General features: G+C 43.8%; 1 protein-coding gene across 1 annotated transcript; it reads right to left on the reverse strand.

The window, feature by feature from the left end:
- Positions 1-778: 778 nt before the first annotated feature.
- Positions 779-16,330, reverse strand: LOC124018155 (galactose-3-O-sulfotransferase 2-like). Its single transcript, XM_046333422.1, has 4 exons — positions 16,163-16,330; positions 5,774-5,884; positions 2,892-3,696; positions 779-2,532 (listed from the first exon to the last, which is right to left on the reverse strand). Exons 1-4 carry the CDS (start codon positions 16,234-16,236, stop codon positions 1,504-1,506), a joined length of 2,019 nt encoding a protein of 672 aa, XP_046189378.1. The 5' UTR covers positions 16,237-16,330; the 3' UTR covers positions 779-1,503.
- Between the last annotated feature and the right edge of the window lie 11,393 nt (positions 16,331-27,723).

Consider the following 27,723-nt stretch of genomic DNA (forward strand, 5'->3'; position numbering starts at 1 on the left):
AACTGTTCCTGGATGGTTGGGAGAAGTTGCTCTCGAAGGATGTGTTGGTACCATTCTTTATTCATGGCTGTATTCTTAGGCAAAATTGTGAGTGAGCCCACTCCCTTGCCTGAGAAGCAACCCCACAAATGAATGGTCTCAGGATGCTTTACTGTTGGCATGACACAGGACTGATGGTAGCGCTCACCTTGTCTTCTCCGGACAAGCTTTTTTCCGGATGCCCCTAACAATCAGAAAGGAGATTCATCAGAGAAAATGACTTTACCCCAGTCCTCAGCAGTCCAGTCCCTGTACATTTTGCAGAATATCAGTCTGTCTATTGTGTTTTTCCTGGAGAGAAGTGGCTTATTTGCTGCCCTTCTTGACAGCAGGCCATCCTCCAAAAGTCTTCGCCTCACTGTGCGTGCAGATGCACTCACACCTGCTTGCTGCCCTTCCTGAGCAAGTTCTGTACTGGTGGTGCCCCGATCCCACAGCTGAATCAACTTTAGGAGATGGTCCTGGCGCTGGACTTTCTTGGGCACCCTGAAGCCTTCTTCACAACATTTGAACCGCTCTCCTTGAAGTTCTTGATGATCCGATAAATGGTTGATTTAGGTGCAATCGTACTGGCAGCAATATCCTTGCCTGTGAAGCCCTTTGTGTGCAAAGCAATGATGATGGCACGTGTTTCCTTGCAGGTAACCATGATTGACAGAGGAAGAACAATAATTCCAAGCACCACCCTCCTTTTGAAGCTTCTAGTCTGTTATTCGAACTCAATCAGCATGATAGAGTGATCTCCAGCCTTGTCCTCATCAACACTCACTCTTGTGTTAACGAGAGAATTACTGGCATGATGTCAGTTGGTCCTTTTGTGGCAGGGCTGAAATGCAGTGGACATGTTTTTGGGGGAATTCAATTCATGTGCATGGCAAAGAGAGACTTTGCAATTAATTGCAATTAATCTGATCACTCTTCATAATATTCTGGAGTATATGCAAATTGCCATCATACAAACTGAGGCAGCAGACTTTGTGAAAATTAATATTTGTGTCATTCTCAAAACTTTTGACTACGACTGTACACCCCAAGGGTTCAAATTTTAAACCTCAGGGTGTAACAAGATCAACGGGAAATATTAGATGAGAGGGTTTAGGAGATGTGTGCCACAAAAGGCTACTTCCAGTCCAACCAGTCAAGGCAGGACAGTCACCGCAGGTGCACTCTCCTTCTCTTTCCTACTCTTCCTTCTCTCGTCCCCAACTCCATCCCCTCCACCCACACAGGTCCAGCATCGTTTGTCAGAAACACTAGAGCTTATCCTAGTGCCGCCAAAGTCAGCCAACTGGCCCTGTGCACTGCAGCCAGCCAGAGTGAACATAATGTGCAGCGAAAGGTCCTCACTGTATAGACAAAACATAGCCATTGGCTGTTCAGCTTAAAAAGACCCCAGTACGCAGCAGCAATGAGCTCCTGTGGATCTTCCCACTAGTCCCCAGTCTGTGTTGAAAGAGCCCCCCCTTAAGGCATGTTTCTGTCACTTCTAGCTGCAGTGATTTTAGACAGGGCACTTGAGGGGAGGTCATTTTGTTTCTGAGCATGAGGGTTTCTATGTCCACTCCTGGCTGTCCTACTGTGTCTGGCCTCTCTCACCCTCACCGGCCCTGTCATGGCTGCTTTGTTCGGGTTGACCTTAACTGAACTAGGCTGACGCTGTGAGGCGACCAGTTTGGCAGCCTGTCTCTGCCTGGCGGCAAGCTCAGGGAACTGCTTGGTGTAGAGAGTGTCTGTGTACTGCAGCTCTGGAGTGACCAGGTTCTGACAGTGTGTTTTGGTAGGCCCGACCAGCCCAGGGTTCAGGTTGTAGCCCTGGATGATGGCCGCCCCGTACTGGAAGGGCTTCAGCCCGGCATCCTTCACCTGCGACGGGTCCACTGCACCACCATCCTTCAGGCAGGTTTTGGCTAGTTCGGCACGTCGCTCCTGCAGCCGAGTCACCTCCCGTCTCATCTCCTCACGCCCCACAGTAGCGTCCACGCGTCGCCAAAAGGTGATGTTAAAGTGCAGGTAGAGCTGCCAGTCAAGGGCATTCCAGGCTCTGATCTTGTCGGCGGTGTGCGGGGAGAGCATGTGCCGTGTGCGCTCGCTTCGGCTGTTCAACTTAAAGGAGACGACATCGTCCAGAGACCAGCAGAGGGCACGCTTGAGCAGGATCATGGACTCGTCAAAGTACTCTGAGATGAGGATGAGGTGGAAGTCCTGCTCAATGGCGCCAATGGCTTTGGCGCCCCGCGTCTCTAGGTCTCCGGGTGTCTCTGTTGCGACGTTGTTGTCGAAGCCAAAGTCAAAGGTCAGGATGTTACGGGCATAATGGTTGTTGGGCAGGGAGGTGTTGTAACCACGCCAACCATTGTCAAGGAAGTCGTCCAGGCTGCGGGCCTTGTGGAAGGCGGGGATGCTCTTGTAGTAGATGAAGATTGACTCCATCATGGCAACGGGGTTCTTCAGGATGGAGAAGTAGAACGTGTCCTGGGGCATCACTTTCCTCACCTGAGACACAACAGAAAAGACCAAAACAAGAGCAAAATGTGTTATTGGGATGCCTTGGTGATGTATAATAATTGAACAATTATTGGTTAAAAAATCTAGTAAAATGAATCTTGTGTTAGTCTGAACCTCAATATTACCTATGATGCAGTGGTGGCTGCTTAGGGGAGGACGGCTCATAATAATGGCCGGAACAGAGCAAATGGAATGGCATCAAACACATGGAAACCATGAGTGTGATGGAAATAATGTGTTTGATGAATCTGATAGCATTCCACTGATTCCGCTCCAGACATTACCACAAGCCCGTCCTCCCCAATTAAAGTGCCACCAACCTCCTGTGCTATGATGATAGAACTCACCTCTGGTGGTCTGAACCTCATGTGGTTGCACATGATGTTGAACTCTTTGACACTGCGGCTCCTCACTCCCTCTACAAAGTGTGAGGCGAAGAAGAAGGGATAGAACAGCTGGCTGTGCTTGTTCAGTGGAAGGGCGAAGGTCAGATTGCGGCTGTCGCCATAGCGATATAAGATGTTCAGGATGGTGCTGCTGGCCGTTTTGTGCGTCTTGAGAAAGACAATGTGGTTCTTCGGCCAACAGGTGGCGCTGGCTACCTCAGATTTCACCTCGTTTATCACCCCGGCAACTACAGAGTTGGTGCCTAAAGGGGCAGGGTTCTTTCTACTCTTCAGCTGATTGATTGAGAGGAGTTCGGGAGGTTTGTAAGGTAAGGTGGATACCACTTTGATAGATGGGTGGCCCAGCTGGAGAACTACAGACCCAGGAACCCCCAAATGCAACTCATCATCACCCATTGTGCCTTTGGGCAGGGCTGCCTTTACTGCTGAAACTTTACCCCTGGCCTCTTTCCTAGAGTCTTTGACCTTATTGACAGTGTATGAGAGCTTTAGATGTTGGTGATGCTCCTGGACACGCCTCTCCACCCCTGGCTCATCTCTGCCATGTTGATGTTCTGCTACCTTCTGCTTTCCTTTGGCCCGTTGTTTAAGAGCTCCTTCCTCCTGTGACCTCATTTCCTCTTCTACAACAGGGGCGTGTGAAGAGCGCAAGCGTACCCAGTCCCTCTGCTCCGTCGGGAGCGTTCTCTGGATCTTGATGGTGAACTGCACATTCAGGAGCTTCTCGCTTAACATCTTATCATTCCTGAAACCAAACAATGTTAGACTACAGTTAGCCAATCACTGTCAGCCTGTTTCAAAACAAAACAATTATCCAGAACAGTGAAGTGGAATGTAAAAGCTTGTTAGTTTCACCAAACATGATCTATTATATTGACAAGTTAGGAGAGTGACCACTCTAACAATCAAAATACATGTCCTCAATGATTGAAGGCAGGCGCGATCAAGTGGGACTATTCTAGCCAATGAAAGGGCAGATACGCGTGTGAACAGCAGTCGTTTTTCTCAAATTTGTCAGAATTCCAAGTGCATTCACTTATATCAGTACATTTGTAACAGACTAAAGGTTGCGAAACTTACAGTGCATTCAGAAAGTATTCAGACCCATTTACTTTATCCACATTTTTGTTACGTTACAGCCTTGTTCTAAACTGGATTAAATGACATGTTTTACATGTTAAACTACAATACCCCATAATGACAAAGTGAAAACAGTTTTTTTTTATTAAAAAACAGAAACCTTATTTACATAAGTATTCAGACCCTTTGCTATAAGATTTGAAATTGACATCAGGGCCACCCTGTTTCCATTTACATTCCCATAGATGTTTCTACAACTTTAGATGTTTCTACAACTTCCACCTGTGGTAAATTCAATTGATTGGATATGATTTTGAAATGCACACACCTATCTATATAAGGTTCCACAGTTGACAGTGCACGTCAGAGCAAAAACCAAGCCATGAGGTCAAAGGAATTGTCCATAGAGACAGGATTGTGCACATATCTGGGGAAGGTTACTGAAACATTTCTGCATCATTGAAGGTCCCCAAGACATAGTGGCATCATTCTTAAATTAATTACGTTTGGAACCACAAAGACTCTTCCTAGAGGTGGCCGTCTGGCCAAACTGAACAATCGGGGGAGAAGGGCCTTGATCAGGGAGGTGACCAGGAACCCAATGGTCTCTCTGACAGAGCTCCAGAGTTCCTCTGTGGATGTGGGAGAATCTTCCAGAAGGACAACCATCTCTGCAGCACTCCACCAAGCAGGTCTTTATGGTAGAGTGGACAGACGGAAGCCACTTCCCAGTAAAAGGCACATGACAGCCCGCTTGGAGTTTGCCAAAAGCCACCAAAAGGACTCTCAGATCATGAGAAACAAGATTCTCTGGTCTGATGAAACCAAGATTGAAGTCTTTGGCCTGAATGCCAAGCGTCATGTCTGGAGGAAACCTGGCACCATCCCTACGGTGAAGCATGGTGGTGGCAGCATCATACTGTGGGGATGCTTTTCAGCGGCAGGGACTGGGAGACTAATCAGGATCGAGTGAAAAATGAACGGAGCAAAGTTCAGAGAGATCCTTGATGAAAAGAGCACTCATGACCTCAGACTGGGGCAAAGGTCCACCTTCCAACAGGACAACGACCCTAAGCACACAGCCAAGACAACGGAGGAGAGGCTTCGAGGACAAGTCTCCGAATGTCCAGAGCCCGGACTTGAACCCGATCTGACATTTCTAGAGAGACCTGAAAACCTTTTATATTTTACAAATGTTTGCTTTGTCATTATGGGGTGTTGTATGTAGATTGATGAGGGGAAAAATAACAATTGAATCCATTTTAGAATAAGGCTGTAACGTAACAACATTTTGAAAAAGTAAAGAGGTCTGAATACTTTCCCAATGTATATTCGATCAAACAAGCCTCACTCAATTTGACATTCTCTCAAAGAAAAATCCTCTCGTTTCACCCATTCCTCTCTGGTTTCACTTCCAGTAATACCAAACCAGGTAGTATGAAGATCTGACCTAATACCTACAGACGTAGGATCTTAATTTGAGCCAGTTTGCTACAGCAGGAAAATGATCCTGTAACAACAGTAGATTATAAGTAATGGACATTTTTGTAGTGGATGTTACATTTTTCATAATTTAAAATCAAGCCTAAAATGTCTAAATGGAAATGACAAATTTTTTAAAACCTTTTATAACCTAAAATAGAGTAAAAGTTTTACATTTCCTGCTTTGAAGGAAAGTTCTCCTGCAACAGGTTGATCAAATAAAGATCCTACATGTGTATGTACAGTAGCACCAGACTCACCTGGATTGCCAGACGACTCCTAGGATCTGGATGGCCACACAGAGCACAGTGAGGGCCATGAGCACCATCCATAGATTACGCATGTGGCTGCACAGAACTACCTTCAGCCACCTGCAAGGGGGGGAGACCAACCACAGGAACCACATGAGTCTGCAGCAGCATCAGGTACAGAAATACTACATACAACGGGACTGATTCTATGACTATAAACTCATTTAAAGAATCTCAAGAATATCTTGTGTCTTTAACTATATTATTTTATCCCAACCTGCTGATATAATCTCATTCCAAAACTGTAACTTCATTTTCAAATCATAACCATGACTGACACCTTTGTATTAAAATGAGTACTGATCTATGCTAGACCACAGAAATGTTCTCTGTACTGTTGGATGTTTTTTCTTGAGGCTTGGTGGCTATAATTAGGATGACTGCTGCGCATGTGTTTGTATACACATGGTGTGTGCGAGAGGGAAGAGATAATCTCAATGATTTACAAGATAATCCAACAGCATCTCAATGAGTGGAACAGTGATTCACAGAAACTCTTCCAACCGTAGAGGAAATGTCACTATGACTGTTGGATTGGAATGCCTGTGGCGTAGTGGTGCATTGACCTTTCCCATCTGTTTGTGGGCTTCATGTTCTAATCAGAGCAATTAGCTGCCCTGTTTGATTCGGCCCATTGAACTGGCGTTGGCTAAATTAGAAGAAGAAAAACAACAATCCTCAATACACCCTCTGGACCACTCTGCCCATTCTGTGTGTGTGTTTCTGCTTCTGTTACAGCTACATCCAGAGACATCTGGAACATCTGCTTCTGCCTGAATGATTTCCAGACAGTTCTACCTCCCTCCCTCCCCCTTCCTCCATCTCTTCCCCTTTCTACTTTCCCCCTTCATTATATCTCCCACTCCCACTCCTCTCTCTCACACATCCACCTGCTCACATGCTGTGTATGTTTGTGCATGTTGTGTGTGTGGTGCGTCTGTGTGTGTGTGTGTGTGTGTGTGTGTGTGTGTGTGTGTGTGTGTGTGTGTGTGTGTGTGTGTGTGTGTGTGTGTGTGTGTGTGTGTGTGTGTGTGTGTGTGTGTGTGTGTGTGTGTGTGTGATCGTGCATACTGCGTGTGGTGTGTGTGTGTGTCTGACTGTGCATGTGAGTGTGTACATATGTGTCCCTGAGCACGATCCATAAGTGCATGGCACCACTATCCTGTTCTTCAGCTGCCCCCAGCTGTTTGTCAGTGTAGTACATTAGTCTGGCCACCAGGGGGTTAAAGCATGACACACACAGAGCCAGATCAAATCAAATCAAAGTTTATTTGTCACGTGAATACAACAGGTGTAGTAGACCTTACGGTGAAATACTTACTTACAGGCTCTAACCAACAGTGCGAAAAAAGAAGAAAAAAGGTATGTGTGTGTGTGTGTGTGTGTGCGTGTGTGTGTGTGTGTGTGTGTGTGTGTGTGTGTGTGTGTGTGTGTGTGTGTGTGTGTGTGTGTGTGTGTGTGTGTGTGTGTGTGTGTGTGTGTGTGTGTGTGTGTGTGTGTGTGTGTGTGTGTGTGTGTGTGTGTGTGTGTGTGTGTGTGTGGGTAAGTAAAGAAATAAAACAACAGTAAAAATACATTTGAAAAACAGGAGCAAGGCTATATACAGACACCTGTTAGTCAGGCTGATTGAGGTAGTATGTACATGTAGGTATCGTTAAAGTGACTACGCATATATGATAAACAGAGAGTAGCAGAAGCGTAAAAAGAGGGGTTGACGGGTGGTGGGACACAATGCAGATAGCCCGGTTAGCCAATGTGCGGGAGCACTAGTTGGTCGGGCCATTTAGGTAGTATGTACATGAATGTATATTTAAAGTGACTATGCATATATGATAAACAGAGAGTAGGAGCAGCGTAAAAGAGGGGTTGGGGGGGAACACAATGCAAATAGTCTGTGTAACCATTTGGTTACCTGTTCAGGAGTCTTATGGCTTGGGGGTAAAAACTGTTGAGAAGCCTTTTTGTCCTAGACTTGGGCAATTGCCGTACCAGGCAGTGATGCAACCTGTCAGGATGCTCTCGATGTTGCAGCTGTTGAACCTTTTGAGGATCTCAGGACCCATATCAAATCATTTTAGTTTCCTGAGGGGGAATAGGCTTTGTCGTGCCCTCTTCACGACTGTCTTGGTGTGTTTGGACCAATCTAGTTTGTTGTTGATGTGGACACCAAGGAATTTGAAGCTCTCAACCTGCTCCACTATAGCCCTGTCGATGAGAATAGGGACGTGCTCGGTGCTCCTTTTCCTGTAGTCCACAATCATCTCCTTAGTCTTGGTTATGTTGAGGGAGAGGTTGTTATTCTGGCACCACCCGGCCAGGTCTCTGACCTCCTCGCTATAGGCTGTCTTGTCGTTGTCGTGATCAGGCCTACCACTGTTGTGTCGTCAGCAAACTTAATGATGGTGTTGGAGTCGTGCCTGGCCATGCAGTCATGGGTGAAAAAGGAGTACAGGAGGGGACTGAGCACGCACCCCTGGGGAGCTCCAGTGTTGAGGATCAGCATGGCAGATGTGTTGCTACCTACCCTCACCACCTGGGGGCGGCCTGTGATGGAAGTCTAGGATCCAGTTGCAGAGGGAGGCGTTTGGCCCCAGGATCCTTAGTTTGGTGATGAGCTTTGAGGGTACTATGGTGTTGAACGCTGAGCTGTAGTCAATGAACAGCATTCTCACATAGGTGTTCCTTTTGTCCAGGTGGGAAAGGGTAGTGTGGAGTGCAATACAGATTGCATCCTCTGTGGATCTGTTTGGGCGGTATACAAATTGGAGTGGGTCTAGGGTTTCTGGGATAATGGTGTTGATGTGAGCCATGACCAGCCTTTCAAAGCACTTCATGGCTACGGACGTGAGTGCTACAGGTCTCTAGTCATTTAGGCAGGTTGCCTTTGTGTTCTTGGGCACAGGGACTATGGTGGTCTGCTTGAAGCATGTTGGTATTACAGACCCAATCAGGGACATGTTGAAAATGTCAGTGAAGACACCTGCCAGTTGGTGAGCACATGCCGAGAGCACACGTCCTGGTAATCCGTCTGGCCCCGCAGCCTTGTGTATGTTGACCTGTGTAAAGGTCTTACTCACGTCGGCTATGGAGAGCGTGATCACACAGTCATCCGGAACAGCTAATGCTCTCATGCTTGCCTCAGTGTTGCTTGCCTCGAAGCGAGCATAGAAGTGATTTTGCTTATCTGGTAGCCTCGTGTCACTGGGCAGCTCGCGTCTGTGCTTCCCTTTGTAGTCTGTAATAGATTGCAAGCTCTGCCACATCCGACAAGCATCAGAGCCGGTGTTGTATGATTCAATCTTAGCCCTGTATTGAAGCTTTGCCTGTTTGATGGTTTGTCGCAGGGCATAGCGGGATTTCTTGTAAGCTTCCGGGTTAGAGTCCCGCACCTTGAAAGTGGCAGCTGTACCCTTTAGCTCAGTGCGAATGTTGCCTATGGCTTCTGGTTGGGGTATGTACGTACAGTCACTGTGGGGACGACGTCCTCAATGCACTTATTGATAAAGCCAGTGACTGATGTGGTGTACTCGTCAATGTGATCGGAAGAATCCTGGAACATGTTCCAGTCTGTGATGGAAAAACAGTCCTGTAGTTTAGCATCTGCTTCATCTGACCATTATTTTATAGACCAGGTCACTGGTGGTTCCTGCTTTAGTTTTTGCTTGTAAGCAGGAATCGGGTGGATAGAGTTGTGGTCGGATTTACCAAATGGAGGGCGAGGGAGAGCTTTGTACGCGTCTCTGTGTATGGAGTATAGGTGATTTCGAATTTTTATCCCTCTGGTTGCACATTTAACATGTTGATAGAGATTTGGTAGAACTGATTTAAGTTTCCCTGCTTTAAAGTCTCCGGCCACTAGGAGCGCCGCCTCTGAGTGAGTGGTTTCCTGTTTGCTTATTTCCTTATACATCCATTACTGATGGGTCATCATCAAGACATGGGATGATATGATGTCACTGTGGAGCTAGTTGATTGACTCAAACAGGCATGCCACCACCATGACTAAACAACACTACACATTACCCTTGATCCTCTAGTTCAGTTGCCCCCCTGGAAGCAGCTAATGGGCAAACTCTTATTGACCCGTGTCGCAAATGGAGTAAAGGCAAGGGAGACAAACATGAAAATACCAGGCAATGTAGTTGCTAGGGAAATGACACAACATGTACCCTTAATATACCATTATATACCATCCTCCCTGGTTCTAGTGGTTTTTCATTGAACTCTGTTGCAACTTGCTTATGCATTGTGGCACTGACTAAATATGTCCCTGTGGTTGTGTGCTAGCAACATGGTTTGTGTGGGTTCTGGTTTGCGTTTGATCAGTTCTTTTTACTGTACTTTCCCATGTGCATGGATAACTCCACTACGACACAAACGGAATAGGGATGACGTTCCTTTTTAACATGAATGAATAATGGAGTGAAACACTATGAAAGAGTTGGCTGTTTGAACTGATATTTGTCAGGAGTGAGAGAAAGAGAAATAGAGAGAGAGAGGGACTGTTATTCTAGATACATCACTGATCTACATACAGTGCCTATAGATAGTGTTCACACCCCTTGACTTTTCCACATTTTGTTGTGTTACAGACTGAATTTAAAATTGATTAAACACAATGCCCCATACAAACAATACCCCATAATGTCAATGAGGAATGATGTTTTTAGAAATGTTTACAAATTAATTTTTAAACAGCTCAAATGTCTCGAGTATCCAACCACTTCGTTATGGCAAGCCTAAAGTTCAGGGGTAAAATGTTGCTTTAATTAAGTTAAATAAGTTGCATGGACTCACTCTGTGTGCAATAACAGTGTTTAATGACTACCAAAAATAATGAATCTAATCTCTGTTAACTTTTTCATTTAACTCGGCAAGTCAGTGTGACTTGGTGCCTCTAGCACTGAGATGCAGTGCCTTAGACCGCTGCGCCACTCGAGAGCCCACACATAATATTAGCTTTAAGGTCGCTAAGACGAGCAGTGAATTTCAAACACAGATTCAACCCCCAAGACCAGGGAAGTTTTCCAATGCCTTGAAAAGAGGGGAACCTATTGGTAGATGGGTCGGAATAAAAAAGCAGACATTGGATATCCCTTTGAGCACGGTGAAGTTGTTAAATACACCTTTGGATGGTGTATCAATACACCCAGTTGGATGGTGTATCAATACACCCAGTTGGATGGTGTATCAATACACCCAGTTGGATGGTGTATCAATACACCCAGTTGGATGGTGTATCAATACACCCAGTTGGATGGTGTATCAATACACCCAGTTGGATGGTGTATCAATACACCCAGTTGGATGGTGTATCAATACACCCAGTTGGATGGTGTATCAATACACCCAGTTGGATGGTGTATCAATACACCCAGTTGGATGGTGTATCAATACACCCAGTTGGATGGTGTATCAATACACCCAGTCAATACATCCTTCCTATCTCAGTTGCCGGAGAGAAAGGAAACCGCTCAGACATTTCACCATGAGGCCAATGGTGACGTTGAAACAGTTACAGACTTGAATGGCTGTGATAAGAGAGAACTGAAAATGGATCATCAACATTGTAGTTACTCCACAATACTAATGTAAATGAATGAGTGAAAAGAAGGAAGCCTGTACAGAATACAAATATTCCAAAACAAGCATCTTGTTTGTAACAAGGCACTAAAGTAATAGTGAAATATATTTTTTGTCCTGAATAGTGTTATGTTTGGGGAAAATCCAATGCTACACATTACTGAGTAGCACTCTCCATATTTTCAAGCATAGTGGTGGCTGCATCATGTTATGGGTATGCTTGTAATCATTTTTCAGGTACAAAATTTACAGAATGGCAAAATCCTAGAGCAAAACCTGGTTCAGTCTGCTTTCCACCTGACACTGGGAGATTAATGCAACTTTCAGCAGGACAATAACCTAAATCACATGGCCAAATCGACACGGGAGTTGCTTACCAAAAAGATCAACAACCAATTTGACAGAGCTTCTTTTCAGAAGAATAATGGGCAAACATTGCACAATCCAGGGGTAGAACGCTCTTAGAGACCTACCCAGAAAGACTCACAGCTGTAATTGCTGCCAAAGATGCTTCTACAAAGTATTGACTAGGGAGTGTGAATACTTGTGTAAATGAGAGACAGTATTTTTGTATATAATTTTCAATAAAATGGCAAACATTTCTACAAACATGTTTTTACTTCGTCATTATGGGGTGTGTAGATGGGTGAGAAAAAACAAACAATTTAATCCGTTTTGAATTCAGGCTGTAACACAACAAAATATGGAATAAGTCAAGGGGTATGAATACTTTCTGAAGGCACTGGATAGGTAAAAGTAAATTAATCCACAAATATAATTTTACATGTATCTTAAATGACCCCATTTTCATAGGGTATAGGACACAGGAAAGGATACCACAGTAGGAGAGAGAGTATTTGCAATTGTAGTCTGTCCAAAGTCATGGTAATTACAACCGGTTAAGTTGCTGTACATAGGTCAAAGAAAACAACATTGTGGTGACCTTGTACCCTGAAGACATTTCTGTCTCTGCCTCCTGCCTGCCTTCAGGTGAAATAAGATATCAGGTTTGGATATAGCCTAATTAATTTTACATTTTACCAGATACTTAGAATAGTAATGACAACCACACTCTCTCCGCATCTCCTTCCATCTCTCTCTTAATCTCTTTCTCATTCTCTGTCTCTCTCTCTCGTTCTCTCTCACTCTGTCTGTCTGTGTCTCTCTCTCTCTCTTTCTCTCTCACTCTGTCTGTCTGTGTCTCTCTCTCTCTTTTTCTCATTCTCTGTCTCTCTCTCTCTTTCTCTCTCTCTGTCTGTCTGTGTCTCTCTCTCTCTTCCTCATTCTCTGTCTCTCTCTCTCTTTCTCTCTCTCACTCTGTCTGTCTGTGTCTCTCTCTCTACTTTCTCATTCTCTGTCTCTCTCTCTCTCTTTCTCTCTCACTCTGTCTGTCTGTGTCTCTCTCTCTCTCTCTTTCTCATTCTCTGTCTCTCTCTCTCTTTCTCTCTCACTCTGTCTGTCTGTGTCTCTCTCTCTCTTTCTTTCTCACTCTGTCTGTCTGTCTCTCTCTCTCTCTTTCTCATTCTCTGTCTCTCTCTCTCTTTCTCTCTCACTCTGTCTGTCTGTGTCTCTCTCTCTCTCTTTCTCATTCTCTGTCTCTCTCTCTCTCTTTCTCATTCTCTGTCTCTCTCTCTCTCTTTCTCTCTCACTCTGTCTGTCTGTGTGTCTCTCTCTCTTTCTCTCTCACTCTGTCTGTCTGTGTCTCTCTCTCTCTTTCTCTCTCACTCTGTCTGTCTGTGTCTCTCTCTCTCTTTCTCTCTCACTCTGTCTGTCTGTGTCTCTCTCTCTCTTTCTCTCTCACTCTGTCTGTCTGTGTCTCTCTCTCTCTTTCTCTCTCACTCTGTCTGTCTGTGTCTCTCGCTCTCTGTCTTTCTTGGATACAAATACTCTGCCTGACTCCACTCACAACCCCTAACACACACATTCTCTGCACACAAACCACACTCCGATACACACACGCACACACACACACACACACACACACACACACACACACACACACACACACACACACACACACACACACACACACACACACACACACACACACACACACACACACACACACACACACACACACACACACACACACACACACACACACACACACACACACACACACACACACTAGCAGCTCATTTGGATGTGGCAGTTAAAGGCTTAAATGCTTCTGAGGAGAGCAAATCAAAGGTTACCTCTAAAGAAAGATCCAGAGCCAACTAATTTAGATTTACTTAACCAATGAGTGGAATAAGAACAGCTAACTGGTTTATGTCATGCCCTGTGGTCACATCCAGTTCCACTACACTAAATAAAAACACAGACTTTCCAAAAAACCTTCCTCAGTCCTGCACCGCAAACAATTGCCGGTCAAACAGAAAATGGAGAGGGACTGGAGTTAGTTTGAGTCAAACTGGAGGACCGTGGCACCCCCGAAATCCCTTCCACATGAAGAGAGAGGGAGAGGAAGAGAGAGAACAGTTGATTTAATAGTCGTGATACCAATAGCTGAATGACATTTCTACATAAGTCACATACATGTAAGTCACTGAAGACTACCGACATCCATGTCTCACTGAGGACCCTTACAGGGTAGCACAGTCGATAATAATCAAACTACGGCGCTACAGTTCAGCACAGACCCAATACAAACACAGCTTAGAGAAGGAAACCTCATTCATGATAAGCAGATGTTTGCAAACTCACTGCATGCAAACTAAGGATTAAACTATAGTGTGATCAGCACTATATCCAATTTCTCCAATTTGTAGAATTTATACTTACACACGCACACGTGCGCGCACACACACACGCACACACACACACACAATCACAATACTTCTATTGTGATATGAGCAGGAATAACAGCCATATTGCCAAGGTATTAAATTCAGCCGACAGAGAGATAGACAAACACCAGGAGGCCATGGACATGAGGAATGAATAAAAGGGCTTTTTAACAAAACGCTTCAGGTTTTTCCCAGGCTATGGAGACATCTGGAGAATGGCCTGCCATTCCCTGCCTGCTGCATAGCTACACTCCTGTATGCCAGCCGACACATATACACAGTACACACACACATGCCCACGCCCACACACACACACACACACACACACACACACACACACACACACACACACACACACACACACACACACACACACACACACACACACACACACACACACACACACACACACACACACACACACACACACACACACGTGCCCGCACACACACACAAACATACATTCCCACAGGCATTTAAAGTACATCAGATTCTCTCATATACTACTTTGGGCGCTACACACACACTCAGACAGGATCATGCATGCACAGACGCATAGATTCACACAAACATAGCCTACATACGCTGAGCATTTTCCGTCACTCTCCCTCTAACTTTCTACCTGGGGTTGGACTTTTGGTCACAAGGGATGGAAAGGCCCTGAACCCAGTCCTACTATATATGATGGATTGCAGGCTTGCATGCTTTCCCAGGTGACATTTCTGTCTTTAATAACATTTCCCAACTCCTACCTGGCTGATCCGGACTTGCCCAGTTAAACAGGGAGTTGTGGTAATCTCCCTGGACGTTGATCCCTTACACACAACCCTACAGAATGACTTCTAGGTCTTTTCGTAGGTGTAAAATATTTGTATTAGATTATACAGTAGTAGCTACTTGTGTAAACAGTAAGATTATGCAGTCTGTTCATAGTAATATAGCTATTATCTGTAACAGTAAAAGGAAAATGTATAGTGTTTGATTCGGTGTCCTTGTGTGGAGTAAGGTGGTGCTGATATCTGCTGTATTAGGCTGTACTAGGCACTGACATCCTACACGTTTTCCGTCTTGTTCTTATCGGTTCCAAATGACAAGCCAATGACCTTTAAACTGAATTTCAGGACTGTTTTTCATCCATGTTCTTGAACACTATTAGGGGTTTGACTATTGGTCAATTAGAAATTGAACTTTGGGTCACTTTATTACACATCAGATCGAGCCTGACATTTAGATTTGTACCTGTTCATGACCTGTTCACCATCATTTATGTTGAACTGTTTTAAAGTGCTGTCAGTGCAGTTTAGGCTTTAAATGTATGTTTTAAGAAAACGAGGATTCCCTTCAGTTTAACTGCTATTTATTATTTCAGTAGGGCCTCCCAAACACGCCAATCTACGCCTACGGCATCTAAATGTTAAGAGTTAAATAATTTACGAGTTTTGTGGATCTATTCTACATAGCTTGTTGTTGCAATTAAATCTCATCGTCTTTGAAACGTGCCATCTTACTTCTATTGGAACGGTAATAAAAATCATTCTGAACCAAAAGATTCACAAAATCCTTTACAATAACTTCCGATTTGAGTAAATGCCAACAGTGCCATTGTATTATCTTCTCTCCATAGTCTAGTGTGTGGTCAGTGTGAATGGGAGCAATAGCTATTTAATTACAGTAAATAATTAGCGTCTGCCTTTTATTTTCACAAAGTATGGGCAAGTTGGCCTAGGCTGTAGCAACGAGGACTCTAAATCAAATCTAAATAAACATCTCATCGTATGGCACTCCACTGTTAGATGTCGTTCTCTGCGTGCGCATATGAATAACGTAATGTATCTGTAGTCCGCGCTTTCGCATATTATGGACTATTGTGGGCAATAGCATCACCCAACAACAGCTTTCCAATGAACTATCGCTAAAGGAATGTAACACAATACAAAAGACCAGAAGTCACAATTAATTCACTTACGAGCAACATGGTAGAGATGAGGTCAGGGAGAACAGCTCGCGCTCCTTGATAGATTTCCTTGGCGAGGGTGGCATCTCGCGTGTCTGTCCCAGGAGGGGGGTGCTCTGGAAACCCGGTCCTGCATGCAACTCCGACCAACCCAAGTCACTCTCCCAAGCCTCCCCGTTCCCAAGCCACAGACTCCCTAGTCCCCTTTTAGAGTAGGGTTCCCCCCGCTCTCAGTTTATAACTCCTCCCGCTGTCGACTCATTGGCTCGATGCGCAGACAAAACAAATAGAGGGAGTCAGAAAGGGATGGAGAAAGAAGAGAGAGGGGAGGAGGCAGGAGGTTACAGCGGATGAAATCGAGAACAAAGGCAGGGATTCTTTGTCACCAGCTAGGTAGTTGTCACACCGTTCTTCACGAGGATAAAGCAGTTACATGCAACCTTGTTCAGCGTCAAATGGGATTTGTAGCATTAACAAGTTTGGGTAAAATCACATTCATGTCGAATTTACTGGAAGTGTGAGTAGGTTTGTCTTTTGTGTGAAATATCTCGGAGTATATTACATTTATGAGGTGATGGTTGTTAATATTATAGCCCAATAACACTTTACTGTAACAGGCTTATAACCATAAAACCGCCTGGCTGTTTAGGTCCTTTTTGGAATAAATCCGGTAATATAATAGCTGCAACATCCATAATGAGTTTTCCAGCTGAGAGTCTGCATTTAAAGTGGCACCAAATACCAAAAGGTCCGGAAATGTGCTCCATTGTCCCAAAATGCTATCTACACCTGCAGGGAAAATCTTCAAGAATAGCTATTTTCACAGGTTGTGACAAAAATAAGAGTGTGAGAATTTTGCAGCAGTGACAGGCAGGGGCGTACTGGGACAAAATTCAGCCCTGGCATTTTAGCCACACCAGCACACATTCCTGTGTGCACTCCAAACTACAGAGCATTTCTTTTTCTCACAATATGTTTACTGAGTGATGATATTTGATTTATTTCACAGGCTTCTTAGAAAACCTGGTGGATTTGTTGTTCAGCAGTGTCGTGGGAACCCCCCAGCATATCAGGAGAAGAACGCTGAGGCAGCATGTGGCCAGGCACCAGTCCCACTTCAGGTTGCTCACATTTCATCTGGTCATAGGTCAAAATACTATCACTTCTTGTCTGTCCTGGAATTCACTCAACAACTATCGATAATTTAATCAGTACTGTGTGCATCAATTCTATCTTGCTTTTCTACAGATAGAGGACAGGAGGGATGGTTTGTCATGGAGTGCCCTGACTAAAAGACAAGTTGATACAGATTTTCTGAACTTGGAAGAGACACACGACACATCTATTACTTTTCATAATCTTTTGTTATTATTTAATTGAATGGTGGGGGCTGTGTATTCTTCCAACATGTTAGGGAGCTGTTTAATTGACTTGCCTAGTTAAATAAAGGTTCAATAAAATAAATTAAATGAACTAACTAACATGAACCAACAGACAAAATGCTGATAGGTACCCCCCCCCTCTCCCCTTTCAAATCGGGACAAAGACAATGAAAACTCATCTGGATTTGTAAATTAGGTAGGCATGTCGTTTGGGTCAGTACTTGACCAATAATTAACATAAACACATTGATGTTTATGTCACAACTTTATGTCACAACTTGCAGACTTGTTTACGTGTTGCTGTGCGTTTTGTTGTCAACCTTACTTTGCTACCTGACAACTTTACAGATTTTACTTTTTAATTACCGTTTATTTTTTTGTTTTTTCCCTCACTCAACTTTTTTTCATTCAACTTTTTCACTCCGGACGCTTTATCTGGACGTGGTTCGTCAGGACCTCCAACAGCCGAAGCTAAGTAGTAACATTAACATGATGCCTTCTAATTGCAGTTGCTGTACTCATAATATACAGGAGAACGATCGCTTTACGGCAAGGATAGCTGTGCTGCAAGCCCAGCTTCAGACGCAATCGTTAGGCAAGAGTAATTTCAGTGTAGGAAAGGAGGACAATTTTCTCATGGTTTCTGGAGGGAAATGCTGTAGGAATGCTCAGCCGGTGTCGCCCACAGAAACTTTCAACCGGTTCTCCCCACTAAGCAGCGAGTCGGAGTCTGAGGCCGAGCCTTCTCTTGTCTTTACTCCTCCCGTTTCGGGGTCTGAGACGCGGAAGCTTCCCACCATTAGCTCTGACAAATTGAAAACCCTAGTCATTGGCGACTCCCTTACCCGCAGTATTAGACTTAAAACGAATCATCCAGCGATCATACACTGTTTACCAGGGGGCAGGGCTACCGACGTTAAGGCTAATCTGAAGATGGTGCTGGCTAAAGATAAAACTGGCGAGTGTAGAGAGTATAGAGATATTGTTATCCACGTCGGCACCAACAATATTAGGATGAAACAGTCAGAGATCACCAAGTGCAACATAGCTTCAGCATGTAAATCAGCTAGAAAGATGTGTCGGCATCGAGTAATTGTCTCTGGCCAACTCCCAGTGAGTGATGACCTCTACAGTAGAGTCTCACAACTCAATTGCTGGTTGAAAACTGTTTTCTGCCCCTCCCAAAATATAGAATTTGTAGATAATTGGCCCTCTTTCTGGGACTCACCCACAAACAGGACCAAGCCTGGCCTGCTGGGGAGTGACGGACTCCATCCTAGCTGGAGGGGTGCTCTCATCTTATCTACCAACATAGACAGGGCTCTAACTCCTCTAGCTCCACAATGAAATAGGGTGCAGGCCAGGCAGCAGGCTGTTAGCCAGCCTGCCAGCTTAGTGGAGTCTGCCACTAGCACAGTCAGTGTAGTCAGCTCAGCTATCCCCATTGAGACCGTGTTTGTGCCTCGACCTGGGTTGGGCAAAACTAAACATGGCGGTGTTCGCCTTAGCAATCTCACTAGGATAAAGACCTCCTCCATTCCTGTCATTATTGAAAGAGATCGTGATACCTCCCGTCTCAAAATAGGGCTACTTAATGTTAGATCCCTTACTTCAAAGTCAATTACAGTCAATGAACTAATAACTGATCATAATCTTGATGTGATTGGCCTGACTGAAACATGGCTTAAGCCTGATGAATTTACTGTGTTAAATGAGGCCTCACCTCCTGGTTACACTAGTGACCATATCCCCCGTGCATCCCGCAAAGGCAGAGGTGTTGCTAACATTTACGATAGCAAATTTCAATTTACAAAGAAAAATGACGTTTTCGTCTTTTGAGCTTCTAGTCATTAAATCTTTGTAGCCTACTCAATCACTTTTTATAGCTACTGTTTACAGGCCTCCTGGGCCATATACAGCGTTCCTCATTGAGTTCCCTGAATTCCTATCGGACCTTGTAGTCATAGCAGATAATATTCTAATTTGTGGTGACTTTAGTATTCACATGGAAAAGTCCACAGACCCACTCCAAAAGGCTTTCGGAGCCATCATCGACTCAATGGGTTTTGTCCAACATGTCTCTGGACCCACTCACTGTCACAGTCATACACTGGACCTAGTTGTGTCCCATGGAATAAATGTTGTGGATCTTAATGTTTTTCCTCATAATCCTGGACTATCGGACCGCCATTTTATTACGTTTGCAATTGCAACAAATAATCTGCTCAGACCCCAACCAAGGAGCATCAAAAGTCGTGCTATAAATTAACAGACAACACAAAGATTCCTTGATATCCTTCCAGACTCCCTCTGTTTACCCAAGGACGTCAGAGGACAAAAATCAGTTAACCACCTAACTGAGGAACTCAATTTAACCTTGCGCAATACCCTAGATGCAGTTGCACCCCTAAAAACGAAAAACATTTCTCATAAGAAACTAGCTCCCTGGTATACAGAACATACCGAGCTCTGAAGCAAGCTTCCAGAAAATTGGAATGGAAATGGCGCCCCACCAAACTGGAAGTCTTGGGAAGACAGTACCGTGCAGTATCGAATAACCCTTACTGCTGCTCGATAATCCTATTTTTCCAACTTAATTGAGGAAAATAAGAACAATCCAAAATGTATTTTTGATACTGTCGCAAAGCTAACTAAAAAGCAGCATTCCCCAAGTGAGGATGGCTTTCTTTGAGGAAAAGATCATGATTATTAGAAAGCAAATTACGGACTCCTCTTTAAATCTGCGTATTCCTTCAAAGCTCAGTTATCCTGAGTGTGCACAACTCTGCCAGGACCTAGGATCAAGAGAGACAGTCAAGTGTTTTAGTACTATAGCTCTTGACACAATGATGAAAATAATCATGGCCTCTAAACCTTCAAGCTGCATTCTGGACCCTATTCCAACTAAACTACTGAAAGAGCTGCTTCCTGTGCTTGGCCCTCCTATGTTGAACATAATAAATGGCTCTCTATCTACCGGATGTGTACCAAACTCACTAAAAGTGGCAGTAATAAAGCCTCTCTTGAAAAAGCCAAACCTTGACCCAGAAAATATAAAAAACTATCGGCCTATATCGTATCTCCCATTCATCTCAAAAGTTTTAGAAAAGGCTGTTGCGCAGCAACTCACTGCCTTCCTGAAGACAAACAATGTATATGAAATGCTTCAGTCTGGTTTTAGACCCCATCGTAGCACTGAGACTCCATTTATGAAGGTGGTAAAGGACCTTTTAATGGCATCAGACCGAGGCTCTGCATCTGTCCTCGTGCTCCTAGACCTTAGTGCTGCTTTTGATACCATCGATCACCACATTCTTTTGGAGAGATTGGAAACCTAAATTGGTCTACACGGACAAGTTCTGGCCTGGTTTAGATCTTATCTGTCGGAAAGATATCAGTTTGTCTCTGTAAATGGTTTGCCCTCTGACAAATCAACTAGAAATGTTGGTGTTCCTCAAGGTTCCGTTTTAGGACCACTATTGTTTTCACTATATATTTTACCTCTTGGGGATGTCATTCGAAAACATAATGTTAACTTTCACTGCAATGTGGATGACACACAGCTGTACATTTCAATGAAACATGGCAAAGCCCCAAAATTGCCCTCGCTAGAAGCCTGTGTTTCAGACATAAGGAAGTGGATGGCTGCAAACGTACTTTTAAACTCAGACAAAACAGAGATGCTTGTTCTAGGTCCCAAGAAACAAAGAGATCTTCTGTTGAATCTGTCAATTAATCTTAATGGTTGTACAGTCGTCTCAAATAAAACTGTGTAGGACTTCGGCGTTACTCTGGACCCTGATCTCTCTTTTGACGAACATATCAAGACTGTTTCAAGGAGAGCTTTTTCCATCTACGTAACATTGCAAAAATCTGAAACTTTCTGTCCAAAAATGATGCATAAAAATGAATCCATGCTTTTGTTACTTCTAGGTTAGACTACTGCAATGCTCTACTTTCCGGCTGCCCGGATAAAGCACTAAATAAACTTCAGTTAGTGCTAAATACGGCTGCTAGATTCCTGACTAGAACAAAAAATGTGATCATATTACTCCAGTGCTAGCCTCCCTACACTGGCTTCCTGTCAAGGCAAGGGCTGATTTCAAGGTTTTACTGCTAACCTACAAAGCATTACATGTGCTTGCTCCTACCTATCTCTCTGATTTGGTCCTGCCGTACATACCTACACGTACGCTACGGTCACAAGACGCAGGCCTCCTAATTGTCCCTAGAATTTCTAAGCAAACAGCTGGAGGCAGGGCTTGCTCCTATAGAGCTCCATTTTTTATGGAATGGCCAGCCTACCCATGTGAGAGACGCAAACTCGGTCTCAGACTTTAAGTCATTACTGAAGACTCATCTCTTCAGTGGGTCATATGATTGAGTGTAGTCTGGCCCAGGAGTGTGAAGGTGAACGGAAAGGCTCTGGAGCAACGAACCGCGCTTGCTGTCTCTGCCTGGCCGGTTCCCCTCTTTCCACTGGGATTCTCTGCCTCTAACCCTATTACAGGGGCTGATTCACTGGCTTACTGGTGCTCTTTCATACCATCCCTAGGAGGGGTGCGTCACTTGAGTGGGTTGAGTCACTGATGTGATCTTCCTGTCTGGGTTTGTGAGAATGTCCCTTTTGTCCAGGTGGGAAAGGGCAGTGTTGAGTGCAATAGGGATTGCATCCTCTGTGCATCTGTTGGGGCTATATGGAAATTGGAGTGGGTCTAGTGTTCCTGGAATAATGGCATAATGGTGTTGATGTGAGCCATGACCAGCTTTTCAAAAAATGTAGCTCGTCGGTAGGCTCGTGTCACTGGTCAGCTCGCGGCTGTGCTTTCCTTTGTAGTCTGTAATAGTTTGCAAGCCCTGCCACATCCGCAGTCCTGTAATGACGCTTTGCCTGGTTGATTGTTCGCCGGAGGGTATAGTGGGATTTCTTAGATGCTTCCAGGTTAAAGTCCCACTCCTTGAAAGCGGAAGCTATACCCTTTAGCTCAGTGCGGATGTTAGCTGTAATCCATGGCTTCTCGTTGGGGTATTTACATACGGTTACTGTGGGGATGACGTCATCGATGCCCTTATTGATGAAGCCAGTGACTGATGTGGTGTACTCCTCATTGCCATCGGAAGAATCCCGGAACATATTCCAGTCTGTGATAGCAAAACCGTCCTGTAGCTTTGCATCTGCTTCATATGACCACTTTCTTATTGACCGAGTCACTGGTGCTTCCTGCTTTAGTTTTTGCATGTAAGCAGGAATCAGGAGGGTAGAATTATGGTCAGATTTTACCAAATGGAGGGCCAGGGAGAGCTTTGTACAAGTCTCTGTGTGTGGAGTAAAAGTGGTCTAGAGTTTTTTCCCTTCCCTCTGGTTACACATTTAACATGCTGGTAGAGATTAGTTAAAAACGGATTTGAGTTTCCCTTCATTAAAGTCCCCGGCCAGTAGGAGCGCCGCCTCTTGATGAACATTTTCCTGTTTGCTTATGGCCGTATACAGCTCATTGAGTGCTGTCTTAGTGCCAGCATCAATCTGCAGTGATATTTGGACAGCTGCGAAAAATATAGATGTAAACTCTCTTGGTAAATAGTGTTATCTACAGCTTATCATGAGATACTCTACCTCAGGCGAGCAAAACCTCAAGACTTCCTTAGATTTTGTGCACCAGTTGTTGTTTACAAATATACATATGCTGCCTGCCACCCCTTGTCTTACCAGAGGATGATGTTCTATCTGTCCTGATATCAAGAAACTCCTTTTGGTCATAAGACACGGTGGCAGAAACATAATGTAGAAAATAAGTTACAAATAATGTGAAAAAACATACACAATAGCACAATTGGTTAGGGGTTCATAAAACGGCAGTCATCTCCTTCGGCGCCTTTATTCCACATTATTCCACATTCCACTATTCTGTGTTGAGCTTGAACTAATAAATAGGTATTCCTATATGCTTAATTTAGAGTTATTAATGTAACTTTAGTTGTTCTACATGTTTTGATTGTCAATACAGTGTAAGGCTGCATGATGAGGCTAATGATGATTCGAAAAAATTTGCTTGAAAGGTATGAGCTCTGATTTGTTTTGTTTTTTGGCCTATAGAAATGTTGCGCAACATGAGCTCATGGGCTCTCATGAAGGGTTTGATTAGATTTTTGATTATGTTTGCATTGATGTCAGAGTGATTAGAGGGACAACAGAGTGCTGAGTACCAGGCAGTTAGCACGTTTGGTAGGTTACTAATGACCAGCAGCAGCATCAGAGCTTTATTACCATGACTAAATGGTCACGGGGAATTTGACTGCTTTCATGACTCGTGACCGAGTCATATCTGCTACTACAGTGCTTTCAGAAAGTATACACACCCCTTGACTTTCTCCACATTTCATTGTGTGGGATTCAAATGGGTTTAATTGTCATTTTTTGTCAACGATCTACACAACATACTTAGTAATGTCAAAGTGAAAGAAAAAAAAGTTCCAGGAAGGTACTCCAATGTTCCAAAAGGCTATCTTCAACTGCAAGGAAAATCTTCAAAAATAGCCATTATCACAGGTTGTGACAAAAATATAAGGGTGAGAATTTTGCAGAAGTGACAGGCAGGGATGTGCTGAGACAAAATAAAATTCAGCCCTGGCATTTTAGCCACACCAGCCCACATTCCTGCATGCGCTCCAAACTACAGAACAGTTATTTTTCTTGCTTCTTAGAAAACCTGATGGATTTGTTATTCAGCAGTGTCATGGGACCCCCCACCCCACCCCCCAAGAACATTGAGACAGTATGTGTAGCCACCACAGGTGGCAGGGTAGCCTAGTGGTTAGCATGTTGGACTACTAACTGAAAGTTTGCAAGTTCAAATCCCCAAGATATTACAGTTGTTTTGCCCCTGAACAGGCAGCTAACCCACATTGAAGATAAGAATTTGTTCTTAACTGACTTGGCTAGTTTTTAAAAATGTGGCCAGACACCAGTCCCACTTCAGGTTGGTCACATTTGTACTGGTCATAGGTCAAAATAATATCACCTGTTTGTCCTGGAATCCATTGATAATGTAATCAGTGCTGAGTGTATGAATCTTATCTTGCTTTTCTACAGATTGAGGACAGGAGGTACTGTTTGCCATGGAGTCCCCTGAATTAAAGACAATTTGATACAGATGTCTGAACTGCTAAAGACTCCGCACTCCTATTACTTTTTATTGTCTTTTGTAATTATTGAATTGAATGGTGGTGGGATGTATTCTTCCAACATGTAAGGGTTGGAAATTCCTTTGGTGGGCAAAGAACATAGGAAGAGGTGGAAACAGAAGAAGACTCCGATGTTGAAGAACCACAAGAAGCATGATGTTGAAACTTTCCACATTTTCGACAGAAAATCCCCTGGTAGAAATTTAAATACTTGGCCAGAAGATTTCATTCCTAGTAGAAACTGGGGCTGCTATCTCAGTGTTGAAACAATCTGCCTTGAAGGTCACTCCCTCTAGAAAAACCCTCCACGCTGTTGGAGCATCAGGGATTAACCTCTGAATAATGCCTCACTTATCCCCAAAATGTTAAATGTGAAGATAGAAGTTGGAAACATTAATTTCTGTACTCCACCTGCCCTGTAGACATCCTGGGAAGAGATCTGATGTGCAAGATGAATCTGACTGTTACATGCACTGCTGAGGGTTTGTCCCTCCATTCCCCTACAAACAGGATATACCCATGCATGTCTCAGTGTTATTATGCCTGGCATTTGAACAATCCTGAAGTGGATGGTGGACTACGAGAGAGATCATTTACCTCCGCACACCACTGTGCATGGGAGGTCCCGGAACATCTTCACTGCACAGCAGCTGTCCCCTCATGTGAAGAAGACCCTGAATATCAACAAAGATGGACTAAGCAGTGACAATTGCTGAAATATACTATGGTGAGGAATTTACAGCGGACGGAGTATTGCTGTCTGATCTGATGTACAGAGGTCTCTGTATGAAGTACTGGGTGCTGTCCCACACTGTAGTATGTCCAAAACCCCCAATCGAGAATTGAATGAAGATGAAAACGACGACGACAGCCTCTGATTTGGTGGCCTGGGAGGGGAATGGGAAGTGGTCTCTATCAACAGCAACCTTTTTCTCCCCTTTCTGTGTTACTACGATACCAAAGAAAGAACCTATTCTTACCGAAAGTATGATGTCCCAAGATAACTCCCACATACCATGGCTGGATGAAGTGCCAGAACAGCTCTGGGCTGTCTCCTTAGATCCATTTTGGGAAGATGAGGGTATGATGAGGAGCGGCAGGGTAGCCTAGTGGTTAGAGCATTGGGGTATTAACCAGAAGGTTGCAAGTTCAAATCCCAAGCTCACAAGGTACGAATCTGTCGTTCTTCCCCTGAACAGGCAGTTAACCCACTTTTCCTAGGCTGTCATTGAAAATAAGAATTTGTTCTTAACTGACTTGCCTGGTTAAATAAAGGTAAAATTTTAAAAATGAGAGGTGCCACCCTGGTAAAAGTTGTGCCGAAGAATAATCACAGATCATATACGGTACATTCAACATACTGTAATAAAGCTTGAGAGGTCAAATCCAATATATATTCTTATTTCTCACATGCTTTGTAAACAACATGTGTAGACTAACAGTGAAACACTTACTTATGGAATAAATACACAATAAGGAACTTTAACTTGGCTATACACACATAGTACTAGTGCCGAGTCAATGTGCGGTGGTACGAGGTAAGGTACCCTCTGTAGTGCCTTGTGGTTGGATGCCAATCAGTTGCCATACAAAGCGGGGATGCAGCCAGTCAACATGCTCTCAATGGTGCAGCATATAACTTTTTGAGGATCTGAGGGCCTATGCCAAATCTTTTCAGCCTCCTGAGAGGGAAGAGGCATTGTGCCTTCTTCACAACCGTGTTGGTGTGTGTAGATCATGTTAATTCCTTAGTGGTGTGGACACAGATGAACATGTAGCTCTCGACCCGCTCCACTACAGCCCTGTCGATGTGGATGGGGTTGTGCTCGGCCCTCCGTTTCTTGTAGTCCACGATCAGCTCCTTTGTCTTGCTGACACAACACTGGTGAACAACAAATCTACCTAGTTTTCGAAGTAGCCTGTGAATGAAATAAAATATTATCAGTCAGTAAACATATCACGTGAAAAATAACTTCTATAATCTGCAAGTAATTGTACTAATAGAGTGACTGTAAGTACAGAATAGATTCAGTTTAGTGATGCTGTCGCTGTTACTATGAAACCTGCTGTGTAATTTTCCATTGCTGAATGCTTGTTGACATGTATTTGTAGCATGTTAGCTAAAAGACTAGTACTCAGGCCAGACAAGTACTATCCTTAATGTATTTTTTCCCTAGAAAATACACAATAGACTTTTATGAAAACAGGCATGTTGCTTTAGCACTAGTAGCAGACAAAGACCCCGAATGCTAGCTAGCTAGTTCTAACCTTATCCTTGATCTTGACTCCCAGTTCCATTACAGTAAAGGCAGAATGCCACCAGGGCCTGAGTTATCTGAGTTATCGAGAGCAAGAACATATCGATGCCACATAGGCCGTTTATAATCAGAGATGTTGCTTCTAGGAGGCAGTTTCCCTTTAATTATATGTTACTTAATATTTAAACACTTAGCTAAGTGGGCAGGGAAGAACACTTGAAATGCACTCATTTGAAATATGGAGGTAGGCTGTTATACGTAAGTATTATATAAATCAATGGTCATCTTGAAGGCATTTATTCACTGACTCTACTTTGTCTAATATATGTATTTATTCATTCACAACTAGGATGGGTAACAATTTATTTGAAGGGTCCCTAACAAACCATTAAATAAGGCATTTATAAATTGTGTTTATAAATTAATCATTTCTTCCACATTAATAAACAATTAACTGATCGTTAAAGTATTTTTGCAGTCCCTAATCTTAAGTGAATGCTATTTATACTTTACAAATGTTCTGAGTGACCAGTGTGATTTCTCACAAAAAGATGGGCATGCCTGCACATTCCTGCAGTACCTGGTAATAGAACAAGCACACTAAACAGGATGTTTAATGAACTCCAAGTCAAAGTTAAATTAACATATCGTTATTATCGTTATTATCATGGCCAGAGAGGTTACAACAAAGGTTACAACAAACTTAATACTCAGAGTTGCCCACATAGTTAGTAGGCATTGGGCTAAAGTA

Source organism: Oncorhynchus gorbuscha, unplaced genomic scaffold (assembly GCF_021184085.1).
Source record: "Oncorhynchus gorbuscha isolate QuinsamMale2020 ecotype Even-year unplaced genomic scaffold, OgorEven_v1.0 Un_scaffold_40:::fragment_2:::debris, whole genome shotgun sequence".
Classification (NCBI taxonomy): domain Eukaryota; kingdom Metazoa; phylum Chordata; class Actinopteri; order Salmoniformes; family Salmonidae; genus Oncorhynchus; species Oncorhynchus gorbuscha.

What these genes read in the sequence shown, in the direction of transcription:
- LOC124018155 (XM_046333422.1), bottom strand. Translation starts at nt 16,236, where the DNA reads ATGCCACCCTCGCCAAGGAAATCTATCAAGGAGCGCGAGCTGTTCTCC. An exon ending in TCATCTCTACCATGTTGCTC is followed by an intron (nt 5,885 to 16,162) that starts GTAAGTGAATTA and finishes CCCCCCTTGCAG; the next exon opens with GTGGCTGAAGGTAGTTCTGT. An exon ending in TGAGGTTCAGACCACCAGAG is followed by an intron (nt 2,533 to 2,891) that starts GTGAGTTCTATC and finishes GTTGTGTCTCAG; the next exon opens with GTGAGGAAAGTGATGCCCCA.